Raw genomic sequence first — 17,569 nt, forward strand, 5'->3', positions numbered from 1 at the left:
GCAGAAGGAGAAGCAGGCTCCATGCAGGGAGCCTGCTGTGGGACTCAATCCCAGGACTCCAGGATCACCCCCTGGGCCAAAGGCAGGCACTAAATCGCTGAGCCACCCAGGGATTCCCATGGACAATTCTTTTAACTAAGACTATTATTTTTAGGGCAGCCCCGGTGGCCCAGCGTTTTGGCGCCGCCTGCAGCCCGGGGTGTGATCCTGGAGACCTGGGATAGAGTCCCACATCAGGGTCCCTGCATGGAGCCTGCTTCTCCCTCTGCCTGTGTCTCTGCCTCTCTCTTTCTGTGTCTATGAATAAGTAAAATCTTTAAAAAAAAAAAAAAAAAAAAGACTATTATTTTCATAGTAAACAAAATATATTTCCAAAGTTTTGCAGAAATTTAATTAATTGGGGAAAAACACACTTAGGTTTGGAAAGAAAACCTTTAAAAGAAAAAGTGAACTCCATTCAGGAAGAAATATACCAGCAGAACTGTATTTCCACCCTGTTTGCCTTTTCTCTTCCAGTTTTATTAACTGACATACATTACAGTATAAATTTGAAGCATAACAGCATCGTGGTTTGATTTACATATGTTGTGACCATTTATTTAAGTTATCCAGTATTCTCATTTAAGCCACCTTTTCTGTGTGCGTATTTTTAGAGAGTCTTTTGGAAATGAATTAAAAGTCTTTGACCTCTTCAATCTGTTGACAAGCTCTTGAGAAGACGGAGATATCTCCAGATAACCAGCATGTTTTCTCTTAGGAACAAACCTCAGCGCCTCTTCCCAACTACCAGTGTTTTTTAGGCATAACAAAATACGCATCATTTGATCTAAGGTGAGATTTTTGGTACCAGTATCCCACTGTAAATACCTATCTAATGGAAGGCATTCTGTTGCCAGCTTCAGCCGTTTTGCTTTGGCTAGGGATATGCCTTTCTGCGTTCCTTTATCAACAAAAGACCCCACTATGTAAATTTTATCATGCTTGAAAGTAGTCATAACATTGGGAGAATCTGCAGTTAAATATATAATACTATCCTTTGGGAATAAATCTACGTAAGACTTTTCTGTTGCTGTTAAAAGCAATTTACTCCATTTTTCTTCATAACGTTTAACTAACTCTTTATGATAAGCACCACCTACTTGAAGGTTGCAGAAATAAATATGGAAAGGATCGACATCTCTTCTGTTCCATCCTTCAGATTCTAAAAGTTGGCAAACAGTATTCCGAAGTTCTTTTGGTTTCATATAGTTACCATAATCCATGTCAAAAACCAAAGGCTGCCCGAATTGCATGGCCTGAGCACCTTTCCAGCCCATGGCAGTGTCCATATTCCTATCCCAAAGTCGTAGAAATAGAAAGTTTTGCTGTTTATCTTCCTTAGTGGTTTCTAGCATCTGGTCTTTTATTGCTTTTTCCTTTGTTGCTGCTTTCAATTCCTTTTTTGTTTGCCTAGCTTTTTTTGCTTTTTCCTTGATAAATAAATATCTTAAGTATTTTTTCTTTGATGATTTAGAAACACATTCCATGGCAGTTTTGAGTTCTTCTTCACTGATGTGTTCTGGTACTTCTCTGCCAAGCAATCTCCACATCTCAATTAACTCCTTCATGGCAACTACAGGATCTTCATCTTTGCTACCTGAGTCAGTTGAAACATCTTGCACACTAGATTTCATCGTAATTTTCCAACTATCCAATTCCAGCTTTTCAGGAGGTGATGTACTCTCCTTATTGGGATAGGACACAGCTGGTATCTTGGAAGACAAGTATCGTTGCAGAACTCCTGAACATAAAACCCTTCTCTTCCTAGGAATGGTAAATGGCACCAAAAATCTGGCCAAAGATCTTAAGATGATACTACCATTCATTTTGAGGAAAACAGACATGTAAGACCCCTATAAAAGAAGCAAAATGTAATGCAAAGTTAGATAAAGATGTTTAAAACCTGTCAACTAATTGTGCAAGTATAAATTTGAGACCCCCAAAAAGCAACTGATTTTTGAAACACAAAGTAAGCTCAACTTTGCTATTCCATTAATTTTTCCTAGACTCCTGTGGCCTAGAGTCTGTAATCACTCACCAGGCTAAAAGTTTAACTTATTTGGGTTATTTTAGACATGAATTTCACTAATGCTTCAGGGAAAATAATACCTTGAAGATCCTTTTTAGATTTGTATTTAGGGGCCCAGAATAACAGTATTTCTGGGTAACAAAGTAATGTACTGCTGAAAGGGGGAGATCATGACACTGTATTCTTCTCCATTCTATACTGAGTCTGGATACAGACCCAAACACAAGATCCTTAACATAATCAACACATCAAGACAAGAAGACGAAGGGCAGAAAAGCTAAAGAAGATGGCAACTAGTGAAAAAAACCCTTAGGAGCTGCTTTATTAATGCTCTCATGTTTTCAAAAAAGAAACAGAGGAAGACCTACTGATTTAAAAACAAAATAGAGGTGCCTGGGTGCCTCGGTCCATTAAGCGGCTGCCTTGGGTTCGGATCAGCAAATTGGAAAGGGAAGGGAGAGAGATTCTTATGTTTTTTTTTTTTTTTTAAGATTTTATTTATTTGTTCATTAGAGGCAGAAACACAGGCAGAGGCCAAAGCAGACTCCCTGCAAGGAGCCTGATGTGGGACTCGATCCCAGGACCCTGGGATCACAACCTGAGCCGAAGGCAGATGCTTAACTGCTGAGCCACCCAGGCGTCCCAAGAGATTTTATTTTATTTTTTTAAAGACTTATTTATTTATTTATTTATTTATTCAGACAAAGAGAGAGCGAGAGCGAGAGAGGCAGAGACACAGGCAGAGGGAGAAGCAGGCTCCATGCAGGGAGTCGGATGTGGGACTTGATCCTAGGTCTCCAGGATCATACCCCGGGCAGCAGGCGGCACCAAACCGCTGCGGCACCGGGGCTGCCCTCCGGGAGATTTTAATATGTTGCATTTGAAGTGTTTCTTGTGTTGAATGGTGACTGAAGCCATGGAGATAGATTAGACCTCACATGTAAAATCTTAGATTGGAAAAAAAATCAAGGGGGCTACAGACAGGTATTCATCCATTTGCTGAAGCCAGAAACTGGGAGTCATTTTATTACCGCCCTCACACACACCATATATAATCCATCGGAATTATAGTCCCTTTATTTTCTAAGTACATCTTGACTCCAGTCACTTCATTTGAATCCCATTATCTTTTTTTTTTTAATTTTTTTTATTTATTTAGGATAGTCAGAGAGAGAGAGAGAGAGAGAGGGAGGCAGAGACACAGGCAGAGGGAGAAGCAGGCTCCATGCACCGGGAGCCCGACGTGGGTTTCGATCCCGGGTCTCCAAGATTGTGCCCTGGGCCAAAGGCAGGCGCCAAACCGCTGCGCCACCCAGGGATCCCTGAATCCCATTATCTTAACTGCATCCTCTGGAGTCCAGATCTGCTCTGCCTCACCTCTAACCCATTTGGAGTTAGTGCAAATCTGATCAGTACACTCATACGTTCCCAGTGTGTATTTGAAATCCATGGCTGCCAGGCTACACTGCAAACTTGGCTCAACGTTTTCCACAAAACTTCAGCTACATCTCTAGTTATTCCTCATCTCAAGCTTCGCTGCAAGCATCCCTCCTACTAGTTCTTACAGCACACTCGACCTCTCTATCATAGCGTTTGTGACGCTGTTTGGTCTTTGCCAGGCTACTTACTTGTCTGACGAGGTGGTACATGCTACCAGGACAAGGACTCTACTAACACTGAACTCAGTGCCTGGCAGTTTATGGCTCATAGGAATCACTTAAGTATTTTTCAAATAAATATCCTGGACCAATGCTTTTCACATTTAAAACATGTTCCGTTATAGTTTCTTAAAACAAAGTTTAGTTTTGGGGCAGCTGGCTGGCTCAGTTGGTAGAGCATGTGACTCTTGATCTTGGGGTCCTGAGTTCAAGTCCCACCTTGGATATACAGCTTATTTAAATATTCTTTTCTAGTTGCTGTTTTTTGTTTGTTTTGCCCCCCCCCCTTTTTAAGACTTTATTTATTCACGAGAGAGGGGGGTGGGGGCAGAGGGAGAAGCAGGCTCCATCCAGGGAGCCCGATGCGGAACTCGATCCCGGATCTCCAGGATCACGCCCTGGGCCGAAGGCAGGCGCTAAACCGCTGAGGCGTCCCTTTTTTTTTTTTTTTTTTTTTTTTTTTTAAGTAATCTCTTTACCCAATGTGGACTCTCACTCAGGTCCCCGAGGTCAAGAGTCGAGGCTTTTCAGACTGAGCCAGCGGGCGCCCCATGTTGACGTCTTTCCAAGAAAAAAACAATTTAGGCTCCCTGAAATATTTAACGGGGAGTCCTCCGCCCCAATATGAGGAACACTGATTTCAGAAACAAAGTCCTTCGAGTTTTGTCTTTGTAACTCGCCAAGATTTTTCTTTTTTTTTTTTTTAGACTATCATAGAAACGAATCCCAAATTCTAAAACAAACAAGGAAATCATTTACGGCAACAGGGCTCTGGTTCCCGGTCTCCTCCTCCTCGTTCCCGACCTCACTGGGCCTCCCCTCGCCTGCGGGCCTCGCGGGCGCACACGCGCCGCGGCGTTCCCCGAGGGGGGGCCCGGGTCCTCTCAGCTCAGCACACACGACTAAGAGGACAGCAATCACGCGCATCCCTACCCGGAGCGCAGACACAGAGGCCCCGCTGCTGCCCGCCGCAGGGACCCCGGCGGGACGCGGGCGACGCGGGGAAGCGCCGAGCAGGAACACGCACCTCAGTCGCCGCTCGGCTCGGCGGCTCCGCTTCCGGACCTCACGGGCCCCCGCCGCAGCCGGAAGTCCCGCCCCCTCTCTCCGGCGCTTCCCTATGACGTCGGCCGCGAGCCGACCGCCTTCCGGTCCTGACAGCCGCGCGGTCGTGGGGACCGTGGGCCCCGGGTTTGCGGCCCTGCCAGGGGCCTTTAACCCGCGTGTGCTCCTCGCTGGTTTTATCCTCTTACGCCAACTCTTTAGAGAACTTCGCTTCCTCTTCACTTAACCTGCTCTCGGCGTGGTGAGAAAGTGCTCTCACGCCGTGCTGAGATGTCTTCACACGTGTCGCTCCTCGTCGGCTGCCTGATGCCAGGACTTTAACGCGGGGACCTCGGCGACCTGCTGCGGGGCTTGGGACGTGAAGGCGGCACGGGATCCCTCTCGCTCCACTGAGCTCACCTGTTAACTTTAACGTGAAAATGAAATCGAGCCACGTAGTGCCAATTCGTGGCCTCTGGGTCGAAATCCCGTCTGCGCGGCTGTGTGCGGCCAGCACGTTTTCGAGTGTTTTAACTCAGTTGCCGTTATTAACCCATTAGGAACAACGTCGTTCACTGGGGAAAGGACAGTCTTTAAATTAACAAGGAACGGTACTGAACAGAGGTGGACCCTTAACCTAAAACCACGTAAAAATTACCTCGAAATGGATCAAAGACTTCAACATAAAAGTCAAAACTATAAAAACTCTTAGAAGGAAATGTGGGGAGGGGGGACGTCATGACATTGGATTTGGCGACGGTTTCTTGCATGACCCCTAAAGCACAGGCAACAAAAATAGGTATTTTGGATTTAACCAAAATCAAGAACTTATGAATGTCAAAGGACCTATTGACAGAGTAACAGATTTGGAAGATATTTAAGAGGTAAAAATGATAGAATTTGATGATTGATTGGGATTCGGGAGTAGAAGGAGAAGTAGTCAATATTCTAGTCTGAGCATCAGGACAGAGTGATTAGTGCAGGGAATGGAGAAAAGGGCTGCAGATGGGGTGAGGGCAGAGTTGGGGAGAGCAATTTTTGACACAACAGCTGAGCTTCCTTCAAAGTCTGATGATGTTTCCTTTACAATATATGGCAGTTGGCTGCGTGGGTCTAAAGTTAAGGAGAAAGGAAATGAATCAAAGGTACATATTTGAGGCTTTGAAACCGGTCTGTGAAACCATCCTGGTGGAAGAGATTACCCAGGGTCTGGTTAAAGTGGAGGAGTAAGCAAAGGAGACTGAAATTGAGCAGCTGGCAATACTGGAGGAAAATAATCAGAATGTGGCAGAGGCCAAGGGAAGAGTGTTTCAAGGAAGAGGGGCCCAATGGATTTCAAACGGGTCAACTGGGTTAAATGCTGCCTGTATATCATGTAACATAGACAGCGAGGCATCCATTGCTTGGGACCCTATCCTGAGGGTTGGACGCTGAAGCCAGATGAGCGTGATTAAGGGATGAGTGGGTTCTAAGAAAATGGAATCAGTAAGTGTAAATGTTCTAATGAAATTTGTCAGGGGCGATATACAATGGGTTCAATCCCCAGCACACAGTACCCTGTGCTGCTAGCCTTCATCAGTCTCTTTTCATCTTCCCAGGAAGAATCTCAGAAGCATCAGAATTTTCCCATCTCCTCTTTGAGTATCTTTCCTTTTTTAAAACATTTTTTTAAAAAGATTTTATTTATTTATTCACGAGAGACACAGGCAGAGAGAGAAGCAGGCTCCATGCAGGGAGCCCGACGTGGGACTCGATCCTGGGACCCCAGGATCACGCCCTGGGCTGAAGGCGGCGCTAAACCACTGAGCCCCCAGGGCTGCCCTTGAGTATCTTTCCTGATCTAGTTTCTCATTTTCTCTCTTTATGCTTGTCAAAGTCAGTGTGGCATCCATCAGGAAATTTCTGTTAGTTATTATTACTGTTATGTAGGAGAGGCTTGACCAAATGATAGGATTTTTAGCAAAGGAATGAGGAAAACAAAAGATACTGAGAAGAGTGAACTTCCTGAGGAGATTGAAAGAGATGGTATTCAGAGGACAATTGGAGGGAACTGGTGTTGGGTAGGAGGAGGAAATCATACTTCCTTTGTAACACGAAGAGAGGAAGAAATGGGGTGGGGTGGGGGGAATAGAAGCCAATTTATAGATATGGCAGCTTACTTTGAGTTTCCATTTCTGGAAATGGACTCATGTCTCTTATTTTTAATTTGTATTTGTTTTTATATTATGTGGAAGACAACTGGAAGGATTTGAAGAGTGAGATGCAACCTTCCCCTTACTACAGGAGGGAAAGATAAATGTGTCAGTTCACATGGATCATAAACATGGGCTCAATGAACTAACCTCTTTTTGTTGCTTTCCTCAGGGGAGGAAACTATAGGCCCGATGATAGTCCATCACAACTTTCACCTCACATGGGGTAAATTTAACTTTATTATTATCTCTCTGGCCATTTATTACCTAGTCTTTCTTTTTTAAAGACTTTACTTATTTATTTGAAACAGAAAGAGGGCATGAGCAGGGGGAGGGCCAAGAGAGAGAGGGAGAAGCAGACTCCCTGCTGAGCGGGGAGTCTGACATGGGGCTCGATTCCAGGACCCTGGGGTCATAACCTGAGCCGAAGGGAGACACTTAACCAACTGAGCCACGCAGGCAACCCTGGATATTCTTTTATAATATGTAAATCTGAAAATATTCTCCTGTCTAAAACCATTCGATGTTTTCCATTTTTATGAGAAAAAAGTTGAAAATCACAACCATGGACATTGCAGCCTTGAGCAAGCTGCCTCTGCTTATTTCTCTAACTTAACTTTCCTGCTACTGACAAAACTTCTTTCCTTGACCAAATCTGAACCTGGCTCCTCTGAGCACCCGTCTCAACTAGGCTCCAATGTTGGACTCCATCCTTGGTCCACTTAGTCCAGTTTTTGTTGATGTCACTTAGTCTAGTCTTAGCAAGAGTTCTGGTGTAAAAAATCTTCCCTCTTTGGCATCTGATCATCCTCTAGATCTGATAAAATTCCTTATCCTCCACTGCCAGTATGTTACCATCCTACCCTGCCTTGAGTAGGAATTAGGTTGAATCAGTTTGTAAGAATCTCTCTTATGCTTAATGTTTCCTCTTAGTTAATTTTCCATTCAGTGACTCTCACCCTACACTTTGGCTATGAGGTTCCCCCCTCAATTGTCCTTGTGAATCAGAAGTTAAGCCTGATCTCTCCCTTACTGCAAAACCCCCATTGCAATAATCCTTCCTGAATAAAGTCTTCCTTATGTCTTTTAACAAATATCATGAATAATTTTTTCCTTCACACTACTCTCCCGTAATTTTTTAGCTTCAGCTGCACTGGACTTCTTTCTCCCATGTCAAGACTTTTGCATATGTGATTCCTTTGCCTATGAATTTGTGTTTGCAGCTAACTGCCATTGTCCTTCAAACTAAGCATCATCTTCTCAGGGAGGCATTCCCTGTTAGCTCTCATGCTAGATGTTCCATGGCACCTTATATTTCTTTCTTTCTTTCTTTCTTTCTTTCTTTCTTTCTTTCTTTCTTTCTTTCTTTCTTTTTCTTTCTTTCTTTCTTTCTTTCTTTCTTTCTTTCTTTCTTTCTTTCTTTCTTTCTTTCTTTCTTTCTTTCTTTCAAGATTTGATTCATTTATTCATGAGAAACACAGAGAAGAGGCAGAGACACAAGCAGAGGGAGAAGCAGGCTCCATGCAGGGAACCTGATGCGGGAATCGATCCCAGAACTCTAGGATCATGCCCTGAGTCAAAGGCAGATGCTCAACCACTGAGCCACCCAGGGATCCCTTCTTTTTTTTTTTTTTTAAGATTTTATTTATTTATTCATGAGGGACACACAGAGAGATGCAGAGATACAGGCAGAGGGAGAAGCAGGCTCCATGCAGGGAGCCTGATGTAGGACTTGATCCTGGTACTCCAGGATCACAACCTGAGCCGAAGGCAGACGCTCAACCACTGAGCCACCCAGGCATCCCAGCACCTTATATTTCCGAACACTCTTCACACTTGCATTTTGTCGCCCATTGTGAACTCCATGAGGATAAAGATAGTGTTGGTCTTGTTTGCTGGTGTCCTCAAAAGCTACAATCGACTGGTACATAGTAGACACTCACATATTAGCTGAAGGTGTGAGTAAATACCTTTAATACATTTAAACATAAGACCAATACATTTAAGCAAAAGAACACAAACATACAAAAAATGGAGGTTGTTTAGGATAATTTTTATGTTCACATAGTTTTAGTATGGCATTAACAACATAGAAATCAAAGACTGACTTAGTATTTAATCTATATCAATTTAATCTCTATCAATCTGCACTTCTATTAAGCCATAAGAAAGCTTTTCAAAAGGTCCTCTAATTGAATAATACTATAAAATATTAAAGATGGTATTAACTGTTCATCAACACAAAAGAGAACATATTCACTTTTCAAAGAAAGTAGCAAATCAAATCTCAAGCCAGCATATAACACTGCATATTCTTTTCATAACATAATACTGTGAAGCATTCCTTTTCTTCTAGCATCTACATTAGCAACATTTCAGCAAGACAAAAAAAAAAAAATCTTAGATGACAAAGCAACTTAAGCACTTTGCTTTCTTTTTGTGGAGCTTCTAGTTACTACCGGCACTTGGGAGAAATTAATAGTTGTTTTGGTTTTCAAAGCTTTTTTCAAGTATTTAAAAATGGACTGAAGGCTAGAGGAAGGGGCTAAGTTGTGTTCTTCTGTACCAGCTGAAACGATAGGGAAATCCTTTTTCAAAACAGTAGCTGCAGGTTTATCCAAAGGCTTAGGACTTGTTACCCATTCACGGCAGTGGTGCTTTATCCAGGCTAATAACTGTACATCGCTCCCCAGCTGGTGTCCTACATGATGGTCAGAGTCAATAAGTGCAACAGCATATACTTTGTTCATCACTTCCCACTTTCTACGTACGAGTAAGTCCATAAAAACCAATCCTCCATAACCATGTACTATGAAAGCAACATCCTTGCTTTCAGTCTTTGAAATGAAGTAATCCCAAATGTAAGCCATGTGTTCTTCAGGGGTGTTGCTGCATCTTTTAGAGATGTACTGGAGAGGTTGCTGGAGAGATAAAACATTCTCTGCCTGAACCATTTTTAGGGAAGAGGACCCAATATTTTGTGTTAAAAGGCCTTTCCACTCTTTTTCCATCTTTAGGTCCACAAAATTGTCATTGGGATTTAGCACAATTACATCATAATGGGCCTGCAAGGCCATTTGAATACATGGTATCTGACTTCCATGTTGGAGACCATGATGTATTATTGCCTGCTGACTCCATTGACCAGCTCTAAAGACCCCATGGTCTTGAAGAAGAACAAGAAGAACAGAACGATGACTTGTTAATAATGCTTTCTCACTCATGAAAAAGAAGCTTCTTGATTCCTTATCAGCCTCTGGTGGGATATACACTTTTTGTAATTTGCATACTTTCTCCAAAAGCTCATGAATGTATTGTGCAAGCAAATGGCCAAGGGCCTGGTAGCGCTTGCTATTCCTCTCAAGAACATTTTTATAATAGTTAAAGACAAAAGGCCTTTGTGTCTCCGTGTGTCTCAACTCAGCTTTTTCATTGAAGTCATATTTAAGTTCTTCTAGTAAGTCAGATTGTTCAATAAATTTTTGGAAGCTCAGCTCCTGAGTCACTGGTAACCACTGAAAATAAAAAGCAACGTGTCAGTGGTAGAAAAAAATAAAATTTTCAGCTTGTTAAATTATTCTTGTAGGAAATCATGCTAAAATTAAGTACTTTGCTAAGACATGATCCTGGTAACTTATGCTAAAGACTTTAACTCAAAATTATTGTGAATGAAAAAAAAATTATTGTGAATGATGCAAAATAGTAAGGCACAGTGAAATAAGGAACAATGGCCAGACCATACATCATGACAGAAATGACCAACAACCCGTAGCATCTGCCCAGGATGCCAACCCCTTATCTACAATAAATACCCCGGGAAGCCAGCCTGCTGTAAGTCAGAGTTGTAGGAAGCCAGACCACTATGTCTAGTGACAATCCAGGAAGCTAAACAATGACCTCTGTTACAACTGGCCCCAGAGGGCAAGGACTTAACTAATAACTGAGAGTTTTCCTCATTTTTATCTCCACGTCCAACTTAGGACCCATCAGAAAAAGTCAAATATGCATCCCTAACCAATGACACTAGATATTCTGCTTCTAGTTAGTACACTGGCAGCTTCCCCAGATCGATAGTCCTAGGACATACCAACAGTCTTCCCTATTTTCCACTATAAAGCTTTCCCATCCTTCGGCCTGCCCTTGGGTCTCTGACAAAATGCAAGTGATGGTGGCCGACTCCATTGTTAGATTGAGCATAGAATAAATAGGTTTGGCTTTTTTCGTTTGGTTGGTCTTTGTTTATTTCTATAGTAAACAATAAAAAATAAATAAATAAATTTTGCTGTTAAATGGCAGGGGATGGCAGTGGGGGTGAAATGTCAAACAGGCAGTATAGGCTATGATCAATCTATCTTATACTAGAAGATAAGGTTATTCAGAGAAGTGAAAAAGCTGCTGACTAAAAAGTTGATTTAGATAGTGATTATGGACAAAGCCTAAAGGGAAAAGATTTTGAAAGGTTAAGTGGCTTGCTATGAAGATTATTAACTAAATTATTATTCAATAAATGATTGGGTACTAAGGCTGACTTTGAAATTCATGTTCCTGACAAATACATGAATATGCTCTCTACTTAATTTCTTGAAACTGACACTGGCAATCCATAACCATCACTTCCAATAAGTAGTACTGAAAATGACTTTTAGTGCCACACAAGACGCTATTAAGGCTTAAGACAAAATTAAGATGGCGCTTGCTTGCTTTATTTTCTTTTTTCTCACTTTCTGAATCTTATATTCTGATTTCCATATATAACTGGCACCTTATAAAGGTGTTTGGTTATCCAAAGCACCCAACCCATCTAGACTGTTCTCTATTCCTCCCTGTTCCACTAAAACCTTTTTCTTCTAATGTGACTGACCTCAGGTGCTATTATGTAATTAATGTCATTTTCCAAAGTGTAAATGATGATTAGACCTAACCATCCTTTAAAAGGAGAAGCTTCTGGAATTAGATTGATTTAGGTTTAAATCCTAGCTCCAAATTTTTAGATTGAGTGACTTTCAGCAGGTTGCTTACCTTCTATGAGTTTCTTCAACTTCTGAGTGTTAGCTTATTTATGCCATCTAAAATAATCATCCTTATTTCTATCCTGCTACTCTATTTTTCTTTTAGCCTATATCACTACTTAATACATAATTGCTTGCATATTTTTATTTTTTTAACCATTTAATTAATTTTTTTAGGAGGGGAGAAGGAGAGGGACAGAGAGAGAATCTTAAGCAGACTACTGGCCTAGTATGGAGCCCAATCTCATGACCTCAGGGTGAACTGAAATCAAAAGTTGGACGCTTAACCTACTGAGCCACCCAGGCACCCCTTGCTTGCACGTTTCAAAATTATATGTCTTCCCTCACTAGAATGAAAGCTGTAGCAGAACAGAAATTTAGTTTACTGTATCTTTAATACTTAGGGTGCCCTTTAGCACAAATTAATATTTTTGAATGAATACATGCAAAATAGGGTTAACATTTATTTCACAAGGCTGTTGTGAGAAAATAACTAATGTAGGTAAAAACCATATTATACACTATCTCACACATGGAAGGTTCTGTGAAATTGACAGGATGAAATTCCTTTTTGAGAAATGTGAAGTTAAAAAGCCACATATATCTATATATCTTTCTACCTTCCTTATTCACTTTAACATTGTGACATTTATCCATATTAATGAGTGTACTTCTAGGTCATTCATTTTGTCTGTTTATGGGTGTTCCATTTTTTGAATATGCCATAGTTCAACTATTTTCCTGTTGAAGAACATTTAGGTTACTCTAATTTTCCACTATTATAAACAAAGCTATGATGGACATTTTATAGCTGTATTTTGTGCACATATCAAGAATTTCCCTAGGCAATATACTTAAAAGTGGAATTTCTAGGTTATATCGTCATCTTGCACTTTGCCAGACATTGATTGCCAAAGTGCTCTCTAAAAAGGAAGGTCTATTTTACAATGTGGCATAGATGACCAGGTTTGCACAGAAAAGCAGTAGTCTCTCAGATCTAAAATACTCTGTTTAGGAGCACCTGGCTGACTCAGTCAGAAGAGCATGCAACTCTTGATCTCAGGGTCATGGGCTGAAAGCAATCTCTTTTTGTACTGAAATAAAGAGAAATAAAGAGAAAGATACAGTATATATAAAACTCAATGAACTGAACAAAGAATCTTGTGAAGAATTCTAATGAATTCAAGAAGCTAGTAAATTAACTTTTCTTTTTTTTTAAAGTCATTTTGTTGTTTTTTTTTTTACATTTTTATTTATTTATGATAGGCACACAGTGAGAGAGAGAGAGAGAGAGGCAGAGACACAGGCAGAGGGAGAAGCAGGCTCCATGCACTGGGAGCCTGACGTGGGACTCGATCCTGGGTCTCCAGGATCGCGCCCTGGGCCAAAGGCAGACGCCAAACCACTGCGCCACCCAGGGATCCCTTAACTTTTCTTTTAATCAGAGAGTAAAATAGACAAAATCAGTATTGTTAATACATATAGTACAGCATTTAATTATTCTTTTCCACTTCTGTGAAGTGTGTACTTAGTTGTTTGAAAGACAATTGAGAATTTGCAAACTGCAGAAACAAAATGGCACACAGCTTTATAAGTGACAGGAGGAGATTGGGTGAGCAGGAGTAAAGTAGACAGTATCTTGCAGAACGGAAAGCGAGACAATTCTTTAGAATTTACTTTAGCACATTTTGCTTGGTTAATATATTCCAACCTGTAACTCTTCCCTGAATTCATATTTGGCTACTCAATATATTTACTTAAATGTCAAGGAGCCATCTCAAGCTTAACATGTCCAAGAGACCTCCTTCCATCTACTCTCTCTACTCTTTACTACCTTAGTAGATGGCAAATTTATTCTTTCAGTTACTCATGTTGTAAATTTTCCTTCTTTTTAATACTCAATCAGCAAATCTTTAGGCTCTGTTATTTGAGATTATATCTGTGATCAAATCACTCATCACTCCTCCACCTCTACCACCCCAGTCCAAGTCACCAGTTCTCACGTTCATTATCAAGTCTCTTATGCAATCTCTTTGCATAAGCTCTTATCACCCTGCAGTCTGTGATAAGACTTTCCACACAGCAGCTAGGAAGATCTTTTAAAAGCCTCTAAATTGGATCTCACACTCCTGTTCAAAATTCTCCATGGTTTCTCCTCTCAGAATAAAAGCCTAGGTCCTTATTACCACCTACAAGCTCTCACATGGCCCTTAGCTCTGCAATGTCATTTCCCTCCATTTTCTTATTTGCTTACTCATCTAGCTGCATGATTTGGTTCTTAGCTCTCTCAGGTGTCATTTCCCAACATGCTCTTGCTTACTCTGCTCTCACCACACCTGGCCTTTTTGCCTCCAATCGGTGAAGCAAGCTCCTGTTTAAGGGCATTCCCCCTTGCTATGTCTACACCTTGGAACAGTCTTCCCCTAGATATCTATAAGGCTTTATTTCCTTCAAGTTTCTGCCCACTTGTTTTCTGATCAGAGATCAGAGCATTCTATTTGAAAGGGCAGTCCTCTCCAATTCTTCATTCCCCTAGGATTCTTCTCTCTCTCTCTCTCTCTCTTGTTTTTCTTTTGTTCTTTAGTTCTCTTTCTGCTGCCTCTCTCTGTTTTAAGCACTTACTACCTATCCTACCAGCTGACATATACTTGCTTATTGTCTTCCTGCATTAGAATGTAAGTTCCATGAGAGCAGGGAGAAGGACTTTGTTTTGTTCATTACTTCTCCATCCTTAGTTCTTGGAATAATGCCTGAATACTAGGCATTTAAATATTTTTGTTAGGACTTTATGATTTTTGCTAAAGGCATTAGGAAGTAATGAGCAAAAGTCCTCTAGCTGTATATGCAGGAGAAAGATACATACAAAGCTTTTAAAAAATTATAGAGGTTTCTTGTATGATTTAAAGTCAGTAAAAGTCAATTTAATAATCATTTTTAGAGAATATCCTATGCATATATGTTTTCTCTTTTACAAATCAAGATGGTCCATTAAAATAAAGGAGAGAAATTAAATTTTTTAGTTTTTGAAAGAATGGATAGGATTAAGATGGCTTAGTTTTAGGAATAAGATTGTTAGAACTGCAAAACACAGTTTTCGGGACACCTGGGTGGCTCAGCAGTTGAGCGTCTGCCTTTGGCCCAGGGCACGATCCTGGAATCCCACGTTGGGCTCCCTGCATGGAGCCTGCTTCTCCCTCTGCCTGTGTCTCTGCCTCTCTCTGTCTCTCATGAATAAATACATAAAAAAAAAAAATCTAAAAAAAAAAAAACAACCCACAGTTTTCTCGGTCAATATGTTTATTTTATAGAGAAGTGAGGCTTTCAAAGGTAAAATGACATGCCCAACGTAACTCAGGCAGTTCTAGGAGCCTGAGAGAACATTCATTTTTACCAGTGATCTTATAAATGCATAATATTTAACTGTATTTCATTAATCTACCAAAAATTTAGTGAAGGCATTTGTTAGACACTTAGTGTCTTATATAACATAGCATAGACATTTTACATGGAGTGGAATAATAGAGAACGGTATGTGATCATTAATGAGAATTTTAAATTAGGTCCTTCTAGAAACTTGGATTAGGAGGTTGACACAGCTTTTATTTTTTGTTCCCAGGATGGCTATTGTTCTTAATTATTTATTTAAAAATTGTGGTATAGGGATCCCTGGGTGGCGCAGCGGTTTGGTGCCTGCCTTTGGCCCAGGGCGCGATCCTGGAGACCCGGGATCGAGTCCCATGTCAGGCTCCCGGTGCATGGAGCCTGCTTCTCCCTCTGCCTGTGTCTCTGCCTCTCTCTCTCTCTCTCTCTGTGACTATCATAAATAAATAAAAATTAAAAAAAATAAAATAAAAATAAAAATTGTGGTATAATATACTAAAATTTACCATTTTATTTATTTATTTTTAAAGATTTTATTTATTTATTCATGTGAGACACACACACACACACACACACACACACACACACACACAGGCAGCGACACAGGCAGAGGGAGAAGCAGGCTCCATGCAGGAAGCCGGATGTGGGACTTGATCCCGGGTCTCTAAGATCAGGCCCTGAGCTGAAAGCAGCACTAAACTACTGAACCACCCGGGCTGCCCAAATTTACCATTTTAACCATTTTTAGGTGTACTGTTCAGTGGCATTAAGTACATCACATTGTTGTGCAACCATTACTGCGATCCACCCACAGAACATTTTTCATGTTGCCAAACTCTAACTTTGTAACCATTAAGGGATAACTCCTCATTTCCCCTTTGCCCCAGCCCTTAGCAAACCATTTTTTTCTATGAACTTGACAAGATAGTAGCAGGGGCAACAGACTCACAGATGTAAATAATTTCAATTAGCTTGATTTTTAAGGAACTCCTTTCCTATTTAGGATCATAATGTGGCTATACTGAACAATATTTTACATTCTTTAAAGGTGAATAGTAGGGATCCCTGGGTGGTGCAGCGGTTTGGCGCCTGCCTTTGGCCCAGGGCGCGATCCTGGAGACCCGGGATCGAATCCCACATCGGGCTCCCGGCGCGTGGAGCCTGCTTCTCCCTCTGCCTGTGTCTCTGCCTCTCTCTCTCTCTCTCTCTCTCTCTCTCTCTCTCTCTCTCTCTGTGACTATCATAAATAAATAAAAATTAAAAAAAATAAACCTTTAAAAAAAATAAAGGTGAATAGTAAGGTTTTATGAAAATATAATTTTACTTCATTCCTGTTTCAGCAAAAAGAAAAAAGAAAATATAACTCTAAATTTGAGAAGTTAGGGTCTAACCCCAGATTACACAGTAATACCTTATTACTATAATTAGTCCTTGATATACTTAAGAGTTCCCTTTGTGTAGCCTATATATACCATTAGGAAGCATAGAATGAAGGATGCTTTAAAGCATTTAAAAGTATCTAAATCCTTTTTTTTAACCGTGAACATCATTTTATTTGTTTGTTTAGAAAAACAAAACAAAGAATATTTAAAACATATTTTAAGATAATAATGGCTATTTTGGTACAAAAGCAGCATTATTTTTTCAACACAGAATGCAATTATGAAGCTTTTTACTAAAATTATGCCTGTATACCACGCCATTTAGTAAATTATAGAAAATGATAAAGCTAATGAAATGACATTATATAGAAGGTTCAAAAAAAAACCAAACTAAATCCCTTCCTTCTGGTATTCCTTCTCCTTGCCTATCTCCCAGGAAAGACTAAAATAGCTGAATTTAATCTACCTGAGGCAAAGACCTATAGAAAACAGGATTTTAGAAATAGAAAGTAAAAAAAAAAAAAAAATCAGATGTCACCAAATCTTGAGTTTCCCAAATTTGAGTATGCAACAGAATTTTCCAGGAAAGTTAAAAAAAAAAAAAGTTTACTGAACAATTATAAAGAGAAACATCCTGTAACCACTCTTAAAGGGCCTTCACACACTTATCCCTATCTCCAAAAGCAACCACTCTGGACTTTTATAGAAATCACTGCTTTGCATCCTTTATGGTTTCATCTCTTAAGAGTACAGCCCTAGAAATTATAGCTTAGTAGTTCAGATTCATACTTAAAAACTTTTGATATGTCTTTCTTGGAAAAATTTCAAACATACA

The 17,569-nt window shown here is 40.5% G+C and overlaps 1 protein-coding gene across 2 annotated transcripts; it reads right to left on the reverse strand.

Moving 5' to 3' along the window:
• Positions 1-364: 364 nt before the first annotated feature.
• Positions 365-4,821, reverse strand: TRMT10C (tRNA methyltransferase 10C, mitochondrial RNase P subunit). Of its 2 annotated transcripts, none has more exons than XM_055316242.1 (2): positions 4,754-4,821; positions 365-1,892 (listed from the first exon to the last, which is right to left on the reverse strand). In XM_055316242.1, exon 2 carries the CDS (start codon positions 1,881-1,883, stop codon positions 618-620), a length of 1,266 nt encoding a protein of 421 aa, XP_055172217.1. In that variant the 5' UTR covers positions 1,884-1,892; positions 4,754-4,821; the 3' UTR covers positions 365-617. The 2 variants fall into 2 exon arrangements, with proteins under 2 accessions (XP_055172217.1, XP_055172216.1); XM_055316241.1 differs by having other exon boundaries at positions 4,660-4,798.
• Positions 4,822-17,569: the final 12,748 nt, after the last annotated feature.

This window comes from Nyctereutes procyonoides, unplaced genomic scaffold (assembly GCF_905146905.1).
Source record: "Nyctereutes procyonoides isolate TBG_1078 unplaced genomic scaffold, NYPRO_anot_genome, whole genome shotgun sequence".
In the NCBI taxonomy this organism is placed as follows: Eukaryota; Metazoa; Chordata; class Mammalia; order Carnivora; family Canidae; genus Nyctereutes; species Nyctereutes procyonoides.